We start from the raw sequence: 14,921 nt of genomic DNA, 5'->3' as shown, positions 1-14,921 counted from the left end.
GCTGAGTCTTGTAGGTTTTTGCGGCATACTCTACCTTCAAGATGTTTCGTTCTTCAGCCAAATTCTGGTGGCGGGTCCCAGTCCATGATCTGATTATCATGTAACACCTTGTCCACCTTCAGATTGATGAAAATGGAAGAAAACCGTTAAAACGCGTCAAAAGGTATGGTGCAAAAATCCTGCTTTCCTAAAAAGACTAAAGCAAAACTACAGAGAACATGAGAATACACGAATTCATGCAGCTCATGTCAAGATACAAATATTGTCTTTTACTTGTTAGAGAGCCGATCAATGTAAAAAAATGAATTGTAAAGAGAGAAGATGAAGAGCTTTTCAGAATAAATCTTGGCATTTTGGTTTTACCTGAAGCCAGTTTGGAATCGTTGGATGTGTGCAGACGTGTAGGAGTCGGTCACAGGTCGGGCTTGGCAACACGGCTTCCGTAAACCACAGCACTGAGTCAGGCTCTCTGCTCGCCTCCACCGTGACCACGGCTGCAACGTGTTGATATGCAGATTGGCGAGCCGGGTGTCGGTGTCCGATGCGTGTCAGGAAGCTCAGCCGTGGTGAGAGAGACGGCTCTGGAGGCGCTCGCCAACCAAAACAGGCCCAGGAAAAGCTGTAAAACAGCATCTGTAATGCAGGAGGAAGCTGCAGGGTGTTGTTTCAGCGTATCAGCGGCTCTTTGAGATACCGAACGCCCAACAGCACGCCGTCAACGCCGACGGATGCGGATGTGCAAGAACGAGAGCGATCCATCCATTCACAGTGCCGCCTGGAGTGAAATTAACGGTCAAAAGAATCCATTATGGACCTCATTACTGCTTCCATGTGAGCAGTAAAACTAAAATAACCCAATCATGAACATCTTCCACCCTGTTTTTTACTGATTAGCCCTTCATCTGTCACTTATTGATGCTGTTTCAGTTTACATGACTGTGTTTTGAGGCGAAAATGAAAAGTTTTGCGAGTCCATTTTCAGTGTCGGACACCCAAGGAGCCATTAGAGTTTTGGGGAATTTCCTCCAAGTCCGTCTCCATGGAAACGGGGAAAACAGAGCTGCTCCGAAACATTGATTCTGAACACCATTCTGCACACGCTGCGCTGTTCAGTCTTAAAATTCAGCAGCACTCCGCCGTCAGCTGGATTCCACGTGGAGACAGTTAATTTGAAGATATGGAGTGGACTGAAATGACGGAGGAAGACGGTTTAGAGCGGCTCCAGTTCAGTTCAGTTCCCTGTGTGCTTACCCGACATCGCTGGCTTGATTGCATGAAAACAGTTCACTTAAAAGTGACTGGCCCAACGGGAAAAGAAAAACTACACATTTTTCAGAATTTCTTCAGTTTCCAACATGTTGCCACATCAGTGGAATAGTTTTCTGAAGCGAAAACGCAAAGCTGCACCTCAGGTATTTCACACAAAGAGGACCAGATAAAGGATGGATTTAAAGAGTTCATTTTTTAGCTGAGATTCTTAGAAATCATCAACAATTTCATGATTTATAGGATTAAAAAAAGGGTTTAAATGTGCTAAATTTCTGATTTCTTTACACTTTTAGACTGCTCTTCCACAATCTTATTCCCAACAAAGTTTATCTGTAGGGGTGCAGGTCGTCTAACAGGTTATCTAATAATTCACTTACTCAGTTTGCTTCAACAAAGACAAAGAAATACAAAATAATTACATCAAAATCCTAAAAATAAAGCAAGATATTAAGAAAAAAAGCACAGCAGAGGATCCAGGAGGACGTGAGGACCTGCTGACAGTGAGCAATCTGAGTGATCTGGTCCCTGTAGATCAGGAGGAGCTCCGGCGCTCGCTGCCCAGGGACGACCTGCCGATGCTGGGAAAAGCCCCACGCTGACCGCGGACGGGAGTCGTCCCGGCCGGGCGGGTGGGCGGTTAATGAATTTACAGCTTCAGTGAAACACGGGCGTGCCGGAGAGGAGAAATTAACGGGAGGACCGGACCGGATCCGTCCGCACCCCCCTCCCCTCCCGCCGGGGCGGCAGAAGAAACAGCGGTCGATTAATCCAGAAGGAAATGGAAGCCGTCAGCTACACACGTTTCGCTCAGACAATACAGAGAAACATCAATAAAAACACCGGGAACGCCATCAATAATCCAGAACTCTCTGCTGTCGACCATCTCCTCTCTGTTATGTCTGCACGGCGGGTTTGAAGCTGCCGCATCAAAGAGGGAAAAAAATAAATAAAGAAAGAAGACTTTGATGTCTTGGCTAACTTGCTGTCTTTGACCTGCGTATCCTCAAACACGAGCGGAGCCGGCGAGCTGTCGGCGGGAACACGGCGGCTCGGGTTAATGAGTTTGGAAGCAGCTCGGCTCGTCCCGGACGGCGAGCTGCAGCTGCAGCCGGACTGAGTCTGAGCCTCGCGTGTCGCGCTCGTTGAGTGAATTTTAGATTTCCTGCGTTTTGAAGGGAAACAAAATGAAATCAACTGCTGATTAAAAGACGCGACTGACTGTCTGGATTTCCTCTGCTCAGGTGAGACTCAAGAAACGATTCTCAACATTTAATCAGGTTCCTCAGTCTCTTCTCTGGTCCGGTTCTAGACTCCTCAGACCTCGTCCAGTCCAGTTCTGGTGGTCCTGTGTGGACTGCAGTCAGAGTTCAGTCCTTGGCTGACAGCTGGACACCCTCTGCTCTTCATCAGCTGCTGGAAAAGCTCACAGATGCTGTTCTGCATCCGTGGGTGGTCTGAATTGTTTCTGTCGTCTCCGTCCAGTCTGTCCATTCCCCTCTGACCTCCGTGTCCCAGAGAATTGCTAATCTTCTCACCGTCCCTGGGAACTGTGCAGCTGGTTCCAGCAGATCATCGGTCTCTCAGACGCTGAGCCCAGCGGCTCCTGGCCGGGTTATGTTTTGGTGTCCATTTACAAACGGCTACATTAGAGCCGAAGGTTGTAATTTCCAGGTATTACTGGTCTCGTCGTGTCCCCCGGGCCGTGTTTCCTAAAGCGAAGCGCCGTCCGCCGCAGCACCTGCTGCAAGAGGTCGACGAACCTCGGTAATTGGACCCGAAAATGAAGGATTACGATCCTGCCCTCAGCAGTCTGCTTCCCCTGCTCTCCGTCCGGCTGCTTCCCCACAGTCTGCAAACAAAACACGTTACAGAAACTGCTCAGACCACATCTTTAAAGCATTCTCGGGAGAACGCGGGTGCGTTTCTCCGGTTCTGGCCGCCTCGCGACCTTCACAGGCGTCTTGAAATTTTCATTACTTGTTTTTAAGCCACTGATAAGGCTTGCCTGACCTTCTCTCTGTATTTGGAGCTGAAGATCTTCTGTCCTGTTCCTGCTGAGCATCTCCAGGTTTAGACATGAAGCAGGCGGTCAGGGGGGGTATTTCGAGGTTTCCACAAAAAGAGAGAAGCTCTTTTTCCAAGCAGTACCAGACCCGATGCCCAGTCCAGGTATCGGTATTGGCACAAAGCAAGGATGTCTGCACGATGTCGTGATGAAAATCATATTTAAATGGATGCGTTTGCCCAGAAATTCACCTTTTCTCTCACCAATCGGAGCCTCCGGGAATCCGCGCTCCACAAAACGTCCGATAACATCAGAATGAATAAATAAAGAGCCGCATTGCATCATTGTTCCTGTTACTGCTGACAAGTGTTTCCACGCTGCGTTCTCCATTATTTATTGAGCTGAAATGTCAATGAGGTTTCTGACTGTACTTTATTTTTGTCTCCAGCGCTTTGTGCCGTGTTCATATTTCAGCAGTGGGACAAAAACTAATTAATTATTGGTTTTTTGCAATGAATTAATCACCATCATCACTTTCTAGTCTCGTAAAGTGACTGTTTTATTGTTTGTTTTCCAGTTAAAATGTTGGCAGTTTTGTGTTGTTTGATAATAATTTACTGGTGAAAATGAAAAACTTTGGAGCTACTCAAAAAACACAACTTATTGCAAACGTTCATTTTTGCGTAAATGGTTAAAACTGATCAGCAGTAGGACCAAAACGACGAAGAAATACGGTTTAAAGGAGCTTAAATGTTCACAGCTTTCTATTCTCCCATGAAAAAAGGCACAAATAATGTTTCCACTTGAAATCAGGTGTGTCAAAAATCAGGCCTGTGGCCCAAAACTGGTCCAAAACGGCATCATCCCGAAAGTCGTGCTGTCACAGGGAGTTTTTAAAAATACACATAATAAAAGTGAAGCTTTTAAGATATTTTACTGTATTTTGCAAAAGAAAGCTTCATTAAATGTAGCTTTTTTTGTGGAGACTGTCCTCATTTCTGGTGTTAATTGTGAAAATACCAACATTTCCATCACATATTCTCTGCTCTACAACTAAGAAACGCTTAAAATTCTGAATTTAAAGGTTATTATAAGGCACCGTTTCACCAGTCCGACTCACTCGAGATGGAATTGGACTGAGCGTGGCCCCTGAGCTGAAACGTTTAAACAACTGCTAAATTCATGAAAATGATTGGGGGGAAAAAAAATTGTGATTAAAAACACTTCAAATATATATATTTATCTTAATTAAAAAGTCACACAGCATCCAACTGAAAACATCAGCCAAAAGATTAAAAGGTGAAGAAAATATCAGTTCAGTTTTTAATTTAATAGCTGCTGTCAGGTCTCTCCTTTCTCAATGAACGGAAGAAGCTGCTAATTGGCGAGGCTTTTTTTTAATAATTCAGCGTCTGGTTGGAACCAGGCGGGGCGGAAACGTCAACGCCGTCGCACCGGGGAAGGAAAAGCAAATAAATCTGTCTTTAAGGATGTGGGATCCTCCCAGTGAGACGCCGTCTCCCGCTTCATGTCTCCGTAAATCACGCCGTAAACAGCGCCGCAGGCAGGTGTGTTCGCCGTGCAATATATCAATCAACCAGCCTCCGCCCGCGCACGCGCCCGCCCTCGCCCGCAGCCGCATGCCAGGAATTAATCTGCTCGATAGGGTCACGTTATCCATCAGGGCTTTTTTTTTTATGCGCGGGGAGGACGGAATTAGTAATGCAATTATTCATGCAAATAAGCGCTTATTCAGCGTCATTAGGGTGAAAATGAAGATTTCTCAGCGCTCGGGAGCGTCTCTCGCGCCGTCGCTCTGGCTGACGCTCGCCCCGTCCTGACGTGATTAAAAGGTTTTTATGACTCAATGCTCTGGCGGAGCAGAAATAATGTTATTGAAAGTGTAAAACATGGGGGGGAAAAATGAGAAACTCCGTGACAGAACTCCTTGACTTCTCCTTTACTCGCCTTTTCTGATGGAAATGGAAACTGTCTCATCAATGTTTTTCAAGGGCGACGACGTTTTGCAGGGACATTTAGTAGTATTGTAATTTTTAAGGAGGTCTTTTGTACGTCTCTTGACTCACGCCGGTGTGTTGAAAGACTGAAAAAGAAGAAGTGGTCTCACAAGAGGAGACTTCCCGTCTGGATGCCTCCGCACAACCAAGATCAATCAGAAGAGGACAGAGGTCGCCGGGCTGAATAAACAACGGCGGTCAGATCGACAAACCCTCCCGAGGAGTTCACTCACCTCGCCGGCATGTCGCACACGACGGCCGAGCAGGCGGCCGCGTCCCGGAGCGCCTCGGCGAGGACGGGAATCGCCGGTGACTGCACTGGCGTTTGGTAATCTGTGTTTAAGATGACCAACCAGGAAAGCAGGACACACCAAATACTCAGAGGGAAGTGGATCGAGCTCATGCTCAGGAAAACCCAGGACTGCGTGACGAGACGACCGCCATCTTGGAACAAGGCTCGAAAAAAAACTGAACTGGAACCGATCAGAGCAACAGGAACTGTCAAACTGCGTCAGATTAGCGGTAAATCACCAAATTAGCGCAAGATCTCCTCTTACTCCTCTTGGGAGCAACGAGGTTAAGTGAAGCAACTCGGGTATTTTAAGTCAAATATATTTTACTGACAGTTAAATTCCGTCAATGATTTTGAGTAGAGCAGTTTGTATTATAGGCACATGGCACACAGTTTAAGCAACTAAAGATATTAATATTTGGTTTTCTGATTAAATATTATCAATGTGCTTGGACTTTATTTCAACTAAATCTCGATTCCATTCTGTTATGATGAGACTGGTGTCGAATTACAAGCACCAGTCGGGCTTTTTGTGCTGGATGTCAGGCTCCAAATAGAAAACTCAACTTTCTTTCATTTTTCTTGTTTTGTATCAGTCCAGCCAAGTTAAAGAGCTTTTTTAAAAGAGTAAATGAATTAGCCAGTCTACTTTATTTCAATTTGTTATATTATTTTGCTCTTATTTTTTTTTACCAGAGGATTACCTATTCATTAGTTTATTGGGAGAAATCCCACTGAGTTAATTTGTACCAGATCGTCTTTGGCAAATTGGTGCTAAAGACGCCACGGGGCAAGATCTGAAAACAGCGGCGCGCCGATAAGCTCTGAGGTCTTTATTTTATCTATTCTGTCTGGAAGGTGTTCTTGCACCGGCTGAAAGGAAACCTGCAGACGAGGGACGGCGACCAGCTGGTGCCGCTCGCCGCTCCACACGCCTCCCAGTTAATAACCTCAGTCTGCGGTCGGTCTGTTTGTTTGAGACGGAGTGAAAACGGGAGCCTTGGCTCTCAGCGATTACTACAAACACGGATCTTTGGTGACGTTCGCAGAAGCGTGACGGCGTGGCCTGCGGTCTGGTTTCTTTTGTTTTTGACCGGGTTTTAACCGTTTCTCCTCCCCGCCCCCCCCCAGTGCCCCCGACGCCGATCGCGCCCCCCCAGCTCCTGCGGGCCGGCCCCACCTACCTGATCATCCAGCTCAACACCAACTCCATCGTCGGGGACGGGCCGGTCATCCGCCGGGAGATCCAGTACCGCGCCAGCCAGTCCATGTGGACGGAGACCCACGGCGTCAGCTCGCTCACCTACAAGGTGTGGCACCTGGAGCCCGACACCGAGTACCGCATCAGCGTGCTGCTCACCCGGCCGGGGGACGGGGGCACCGGCGCGCCCGGACCGCCGCTCGTCAGCAGGACCAAGTGCGCAGGTGAGTCCAGACTGTCGCCGCTTACACAAATAGCTGAGTCGCTCGTAATTAGTCTGTGATCAAGAGTTCAGAACCCGGCGGCGTTTGGTCTGCATTTACATCACAGAACTGCATTCAGAAGTTGGGAACGTTTCAGGAGGCTTGAATAATTGAATAAAAATATTGCATCTTTTCTTGACCGCAGCCCGGCAGAATTTGCATGTGAATGCACGACACCTCTTTCCAACACAATTACTCCCTGCTTTTCGAGAAAGAGCAGGTCCGAGGTCAGGGAGGCTTCCAGCAAGCCGTGCTTCTTTGATGGAGTCGACTGGTGAGAAAAAAATAAGAAGGAAAATTTAGGAGAAACTAAAACTGGCCAAACTAGAATCTGGCACTCAGAGAGCGCAGACCTCCGCCACAGGTCAAATCGGTGACCAGCAACAATAAGAACACCATATATAACAGGATGCGCACTATATTATGACTCGTTTTTCTCTTTTGTTTTTGTTTATTAAACCAAAATGACCACAGGTCATAAACCTGAAATACAATAAAAAATAAACCATCACAGTACAATTACTTGAATGGAATCATTATTCAAGCAAAGAAAGCTTGCAACAAAGATGGCTGAAATCAATCAAAAACTACATTTCCCAGAATGCCTTGCACCTTCTGGGCATGCGCAGTTTGAGCCCGGCATCCACGAGTCTTCTGAAACGTAAACAAAGTGTCACGTGCTCATAAAGTGAATATGAACTGTCATCTTTGAAGCGCAACACTTGAAAACAGATGGACACCATGCACCACGCCGCTGCCAACGTTGTAAGTCACCGAGCAATAGCAACAAACAGGTTCGGGCCGCCATTAGCACCGCTAGCCGAATGCTAACGCCGTTGAACGCCCACAACTCACAGGTTCCTTACCCCACTACGTGCTGCAACGCTCAAGCAACAATCAGCACTGGCCCGGCGAGGCGCACATCGGAGCACATAAATAACATTCTGCATGCGGCGCGGCGGGCGCATGCCGCACAGGCCCCCTGTCGGCGGGCCTGGCCGACTATGTGAAACACTCCCTATCGCTCAATGATAAAGAGTCCTTTAAAAAATTCCTGGATCCAGACAGAGATCCGGATCATCTCCAAAATTTAATGGATTCTAAGTTAGCCCCACCTTTCCACAGAGTTTCATTGCAATCCGTCCATTACTTTTTCCATAATCTTGCTAACAAACCAACAAACCGACGTGATTCCATGACCTCCCACGGAGGTAACAAGCGACGCCCACACGCTCCCTGACACACTGAGGCGAAATCTACTCTGCTCGCTGCGTGATGGGTGTCAAAGTTTTCACTCCAGATAGAGATCACTAAAGAAAACAAGAGAGTATTAACAGTAGAGGTGTCCCCGACTAAGAATTTACTTAGTCGAATCTGATTCGTCCGATCCTGCCGTTCGTCGAATGTATCATCTTTTCTTCTCTTTTTTTTTTTTTTAGAATCATTTGAATATAGGCTACAGCAGAATGTTGTCTAATGAAAAAAAAAAACAGCGCAGGCAGGTAAAGCAACACTTTTTTTTTTCCTACACACTGAAACACAGACTGGAACAAAGTGTCGGTAACTCTAAACATCAAACAAATGAAGTATAGTTCAGATGACCAGAACCAAACCCTCTTCTAACAAACGGGCTAAAGCATGTTATTTATTTATATCTATAATCTCTGCAGATAAGCTCACAGTTTTTGGCCGAACATTTTCTCACATTATCTGCTCAAATTAAATGAAGCTTAATTGTGCTGTCGGGTCCATTGCGCTGCGCAACATCCATGCAAAAACAAAGAACTAAATTAAATAGCATAGGCCTTTTAGATAAATAAAAAATATATATAATAATAATAATAACCTAAAATTTACAATTAAACGAAATAAAAGTCAGCATTAAAAATGAGAATTGAGTAACAGAACCGTCTTTTATTAGCCCAATTATCTGGCTACTTACCCGTTTAAGGTGGAAAGCCATGTTGTTGTGAAGTGATATGAAAGGACACAATCTGCATTTGACTTTTTTTGGATCATCTTTGATTTGTTCTGAAGTTCTGTTTTTTTCCCGACATTGTGAGCCTTTTAAAGTTCAGCCAAATCACCACCGAGATGCTGCTCTGTGACGAAGCTCTGCGCAAAATCGGATTGTGCCACTCACCATGGTGGTTCATTCACAAACACTAAATACATAGAATATTGAATAAAAGTACAAGTTCAGTAAATTTTTCCACAGTATATTTGATAGGCCAAGATGTATATCAAATAGGATTTATATCATGTTTATTTGGGAAAAAAAACAAGCAATTCTATGTAAAATCAGTCCTTCAGCACCCCCATACAGCTAGAATGGACTGGTCCTCGTTTCATAACCACATTTTGCGATACTTTGACTGTATGATTGGCCGCCGAATCAGGCCCCTTCGAACGAATCATCGAATCGTCAAATATTTGAAGACACCCCTAATTAACAGTGCTTGATTCCCACTGCTGTGGGGGGGGGAAAATCCTGGGTGGAACTCTGACTTTATAGGGCAGAGGGTGGACAAACCCACCAGGGCGACAATACGATGATCGGACTGGAGAAGCTGTTTAAATACAACACGCTTTTACAATGAACACTACAGACATCCTACTGTTAACTTCACAAAAAACTGTCCTTGGATTCGCTCAATACTAATCAGGCCTTGGTGTATTTTCTCTCAAAAGGCCTTCTTCTGTTTGGTAAAGCATCAGTAAAAACTAAGTCTTAAATACAATCATTCATCCAAGAAGACGACTTCCTCAGTCTTTGATGAACCCTTGGATTTCTTACTTTGCCGCCATTTACCAAACACAAATCCAGAAGGAAAAAATGAACTAAACTTTTCTAAAAATGTTGGAACAGTGAACTGGAAGAACAATTCCGCCAACTTTCCTGCTATTTTTGGGGGCTCATCACTGGATTGCGTTGTCAGCCCTCGTCACAGTCAGAGAACCGCCGGAGGACGCGGAACTGTAACCGTGACACGTGACTTCTGATGCGGCGCCGTGAGTCAGGCGGGAAAACAAGAGGCAGTTTGCAGAAACAGACGAGCACGTTCCGGGAGCCTGTTCTCGCTCTGATGCTCAGATATTCGCCCGGGTTCTGAGCCGCCGCGTCAGACTGTTGTGACGCCTCGCCTAACAGCTTGTATTTCGCCGGCGGCCACCCAGAACAGAAAAGCCGCGTTTCCTGATGATTTGCATTCATCCTCCTGGATTCTCCGCGATGAAGACGCACATTTATATGAGGATGGGGAAAGGTTTTAATTAGAGTTTAAGAGTCCAAGCACGGTTTTTCTGATTTCACCTCGTTGCCGCCGAGGGCAGGGTCCCCCCCCCCCCGGTTGCCTCTCATTTGCGTTTTCGCCGCGGCGGCGCTCATCTGCGTGAGAGCAGACGCCCCGCCGCTGCCGTCGTCCTGACAGCGTGACGTCCCCGTCACCTGCCAGCCTCTTTGATCCGCTCTCCTCACTGTCTTCCGCTCGCCCACCTCCTGTCGGCTCCCATCGCTCTGATCCGAGGCGCCTCCCCTCCCCGGGGAGAGCGCGGCAGACAGCGGCGGGCCGCGTGACGCCCGGCTCGGGAGGAGTTTGTCTTCCTGACGTGTCACCCAGAGCCGCTCCTTTTAGCAAGACGGGCCTTTTTCTTTTCGGACATTTCATACCCGGCGGAGCAAAGGATTTCAGTCCCACGGGGACGCTGTTGGGGGCGAGCGACGGCGCCGAGGCCGCAGGTCAAGTCCTGAACGGAGGACCTGGACGTTTGCTTTTTGTTTCCCTCCAGTAGGCGAAGGTGCAAATGTCCAATCTCAGCACGAATGGGACAGGAAGATCATGAACTCCAGCATTGTATTGTGGAATTAGAAGAAATATTAGTTTTCAGTGGCTCGTCGTCTTGTAAAGAAACGCCCAAAACTCAACAGAAGTTTGACAGTTTGACTTGAAAACATGTATAAGGGGCTTTAGCTTGGTCCTTTCTCTTCATAAATCTGGTATATACGATGAATGGATTGATGTGCATGCTTATGTTCCGTCTCTCTTCAAAAGGACGTCAGTGTGACACCCTGTTATTTTAACGCTCAGTGATTTGAATGACCGAACAAAGAAGAATTCAAAGCGAGCCAATGAAAGAGCAACAACAAGCGGCCAGTGTGATTGGTTCACAGCAGGCGTCTCTCTTCAGCCGGTGTCTTTAATCCGAGCAGACGTGATCAGGTATCGCCTGCTCTAAAATCTGCTTTCTGGGTGCGTTCCATGAATTTCATCACCAGGTTTTTTTAATAGAGAGGCTACAATCAGGAATCCATTTTTCACTTTCATGGAGAGCTTTGTCGCTAACTTTGACATTTTAGTCAACAAAATGACCTTCAGAAATGTCAACTGCATCTCTGGATGCCTGAAACTAGTAGTTGCCCCAGTAAAAAGAAAAAAAGTAATTCTAAAAATAGGCTTCAGTCGAGCTCCATGAAATCAAAAATTGAACACAAAATGCAAAAGTGGACAAGTTCTTGTTCAGAATGTGACGGTAGTGTCTTCCAGTAGCTTCTGTAACCTCATTTAGCCACTTCCTGTTGAAGTATTCTACATGGGGAATGCAAAGACACCGGCATATCGTGGCGACAGGTTCCTTCTCGTCCTTTAGAAAAGTCATTTTGGTGCAGCCCTAATAAGAAGTGAGGAAAGTTTCTAGTAAATTAGCTCTGAGATGGAGCCGGATCGGTGACACAGTGGCGACGCTCGTCCCGCGCCGCATTTATGCAATCAGAACGTTGGCCTCAGGTCCGGAGAGACTCGGGTTCAATCTCTGCTGTGATTGGAAGATTCTATCAGTCATGTCCTTGAGAGTCTCAGACTCCCGACTGACTGAGGGTTATGGAGGTGGTGTGGGGGGGAACGACAGTCCGAGCGTCTGTCGAGTCTTTCACTGGCAGCGCTGTTCCGCTTTCCGCTTTCGCCTTGTCAGTAATCCCAAAGTATGTAAAAAAAGGATGCTTCATCTCATTTCCGTTGACAGTGTTCGTTCTGCTTTTTAGGACTAATCACTCCAGTATTGTCTCGTATGTCTGTGCTTTCGATCTCGCCGCTGTACGAAGTGGTTTAGATGATTAAAAAACTCTCATCTGATTGCCGAAATTTCACTACATCGTCTTCTGAAGACAAGAAAACCTTCGGAGTCACACTCGTGTAACTACATCTGCATTTCTCAGAAATGGGAGTTGGTGCATGACTTCCCGAATAAGTCATCTTGGCAGTAATGACGGCGTTTTTACTACCTACACTCCATTACGCCTGTTTCTCGTGCACGTCCCCACCAGCTGCCGTGCGTTTTGTCAGTCAACTTAATTAAATGGTCATAAAAATGAAAGTAGTGATGTACTTACCTTAAAAAAGACTTTTTTTTTCCTCTTCTGTGAAGTTTTCCTCAAACATTGCAGAAGTGTAATCTCTCCTATAGGTTAGGCATTTAATATCTCTCACTCAACTAGTACTGTCTGAACCTGCTTTACAGCTTTAAATCTATCACCTAAAATCTTGTCTTTTCTATGTGACTTATTATTTTAGGTCTGTTGTGCCTAAGAGGCGCTATTCCTAGCCTGTCTGTTCTTGTAGTATGACGTTGTACCATAGCTGATGGTTTCTAGTTTCTCTTCAATCCTTTTTCCAAATATAAAGTAAAGACAGCAAGTGCGAACGTCGGTAGACGAGGGTGAAAAAATCAATTCCTTGCAGCCAAGTGTTGCAGTTCTACTTTGTACCACAAGAGGAAGCGGTGAGCCACTCCAGTGTCGCAGTTCAACTGTAAAGGAGTGTAAATATAGTGGTGGAAGCCACCTGACCACGTTCATTGTTCTGATTAAAGGTTACTTTAGGTTTACCACAAAGGCTGCAGCTCAGTTGGTCGAGTGTTGCTCTCTCAATCGGAAGGTTCCGGGTTTGATTCCCCATCTCCTGAGCAAGACATTCAACCTGAAATTGCTCCCAATACATGGATTGGGTGTCTTGCATGAAGCAGTGAGACTCAAATGTCCGGGTGAAGGAAGAAGCCTGTACAGGAAGTGCTTAAAGAGCTGGTCTGAGAGCGGCCCGGACGCTACAGGGTCTCACCACTGGCATGTTAACAGACACGAGTTCGCCTTCAACCCCGCCACCCGTGGATGTTCAGTGGAGGGAGTGTGGGTGTGAGGTCGACGGTGCGTCGCTCCGGCGGGGGGGCCAGGCCTCGGCGGCAGCTCAGCTCAGCAGCTGTTAAACACCGGCAGGATGAGATGAAACGGTCGGATTCCACAGGGGCCGCCCTCCACCCTCCCGCCGCCACCTTCCCCGCTCCATTCATCGTTTCCTCTTCCAGCAGCCATCCCTTCCTCGCCCCCCTCCTCCTCCACATCGTCTTCCTCCTCCTCGCACTCCCTCTGCCGCTGGCTAATCCCTGTGATTAGGCTAATCAAGCGGAATGTCGATTCGGGGGCAGGCTGGCTTGAGGACGGGCGGGTACGGAGGACGGGACGGAGCAGTCCGCCTCGGCGCCGCTGTAATGATGAGTAATGGCGTCTGCTCGCAGAGACAGGCCGCTCAGTCTGGTGGGCTTCTGGTGGCCGGGCTGATTTTAGCAGGATTAGACGTCCGCGGCGCCCCGACGCTGTTAGGAAGCCTGATACGGGTCGGCTTCTTCCCAGCCGCCTCTGACATGATGGATACGGCGCAATTTGGCGGAATTTAATTCTTCTTTGGGGATTGATTGATGCTGTCGCGACACAGATCAATCTGACCTCACCGCATTCTGCCCTTTGGGGAAGATCGAGAGTCTTTCAAATCGGCGAGGTCTCCGAGGACAGTTCCTTCCCCTGTCTCGCCTCCGTCCCCTCCAAGCTGATGTCTCCTCCGTGACATTGCTTCATCCGTTTACGCAACGGCTCTGGATCTATGTTTAGCGTAGCCGTTGCCCCGACCGCCCCGGAGCGGTTTTCGACTTTGCGCCGCCCGGCCTTGCCTTCCTCGAAGCGTGGCCCTCATCTGGGCTGGTCTGAAGTCCTGCTGGGTCCACTCGGAGATCCAGGCCTGGCTACAGGACAGAAACACCCCCTACGTGTGCTTAAAACTATAAACGTCTCGCGACAGGGACATGGAGACTCGCAGTGATGGCGTTCACGCACGACTTCAGCAGTTAGACTGTGTCCTTTCGTACGGAGCTCTTCGCTGGTCTCCCTTTTTGGCCATGAAAGTGTAGATCACTGTCAGGTCCACTCCTTCCAGGCAGGCGGACTCTCTTCCCGCTCGTCTCACCCCTCTGTAACCTCGCACAGCGAGTCTGTAAAGCCAGCCGCAACTGTTGCTGTCTTCTAACCCCACATCAGTATTTCTCTTTCAAGCTCCAGCAGAAGACGGTTTCAGGTAAAAATACTCTTGTCTTGTCAGCATGAATCAGGAAATTGAGCTTCAAGAGAGAATAGCAACTCACCCCCTCCAACTAGAAATGAATTAATCATGGTTTTTCTATCCGTCTCTCCGATTTTTCCTTTCCTCTAATCAGCGTCCAGTCGCATTTCTGGAGCTACACCCTCCTGGGGGAGACCGAGGGGTTTTCAGGCTGGTCTCCCAGCATGCTCTGGGTCTCCCCTTGAGTCTTCTCCCAGCTGGAGGAGCCCAGAATATCTCAGAAGATGCTTTCAAGTGGCAGTCTATTAGACCATAACACTTGTTTGCTGGTGTTTATAGCATTCCTGGAAGTCTTCTTAGAACAGGATTGACATTTCCCGCAAGAAATCCTCCTTGGACGGGATTTCAGTGAACCTTTTTCCAAATAAAGCTCATGACCATTAGAGGAGGCCGGAGCGAAAATCGATTCAAATCCTTCGTGCCAGAAGAACAGA

General features: G+C 47.4%; 1 protein-coding gene across 1 annotated transcript in view; it reads left to right on the top strand.

Annotated features, from left to right (window-relative positions):
- The window catches only part of LOC115409847 (receptor-type tyrosine-protein phosphatase U-like), a gene marked incomplete at its 3' end in the record, with an annotated part of 218,143 nt that overhangs the window by 142,027 nt on the left and 61,195 nt on the right, over nucleotides 1-14,921 (top strand). Inside the window, 1 exon segment of the mRNA XM_030121130.1 lies at nucleotides 6,716-7,009. Coding sequence (XP_029976990.1) covers nucleotides 6,716-7,009 — 294 coding nt within the window.

Source organism: Salarias fasciatus, chromosome 22, assembly GCF_902148845.1.
Source record: "Salarias fasciatus chromosome 22, fSalaFa1.1, whole genome shotgun sequence".
Taxonomy (NCBI): Eukaryota; Metazoa; Chordata; class Actinopteri; order Blenniiformes; family Blenniidae; genus Salarias; species Salarias fasciatus.
Note: the sequence above shows the minus strand (reverse complement) of the source record. Positions and strands in the feature narration are given on the sequence as shown.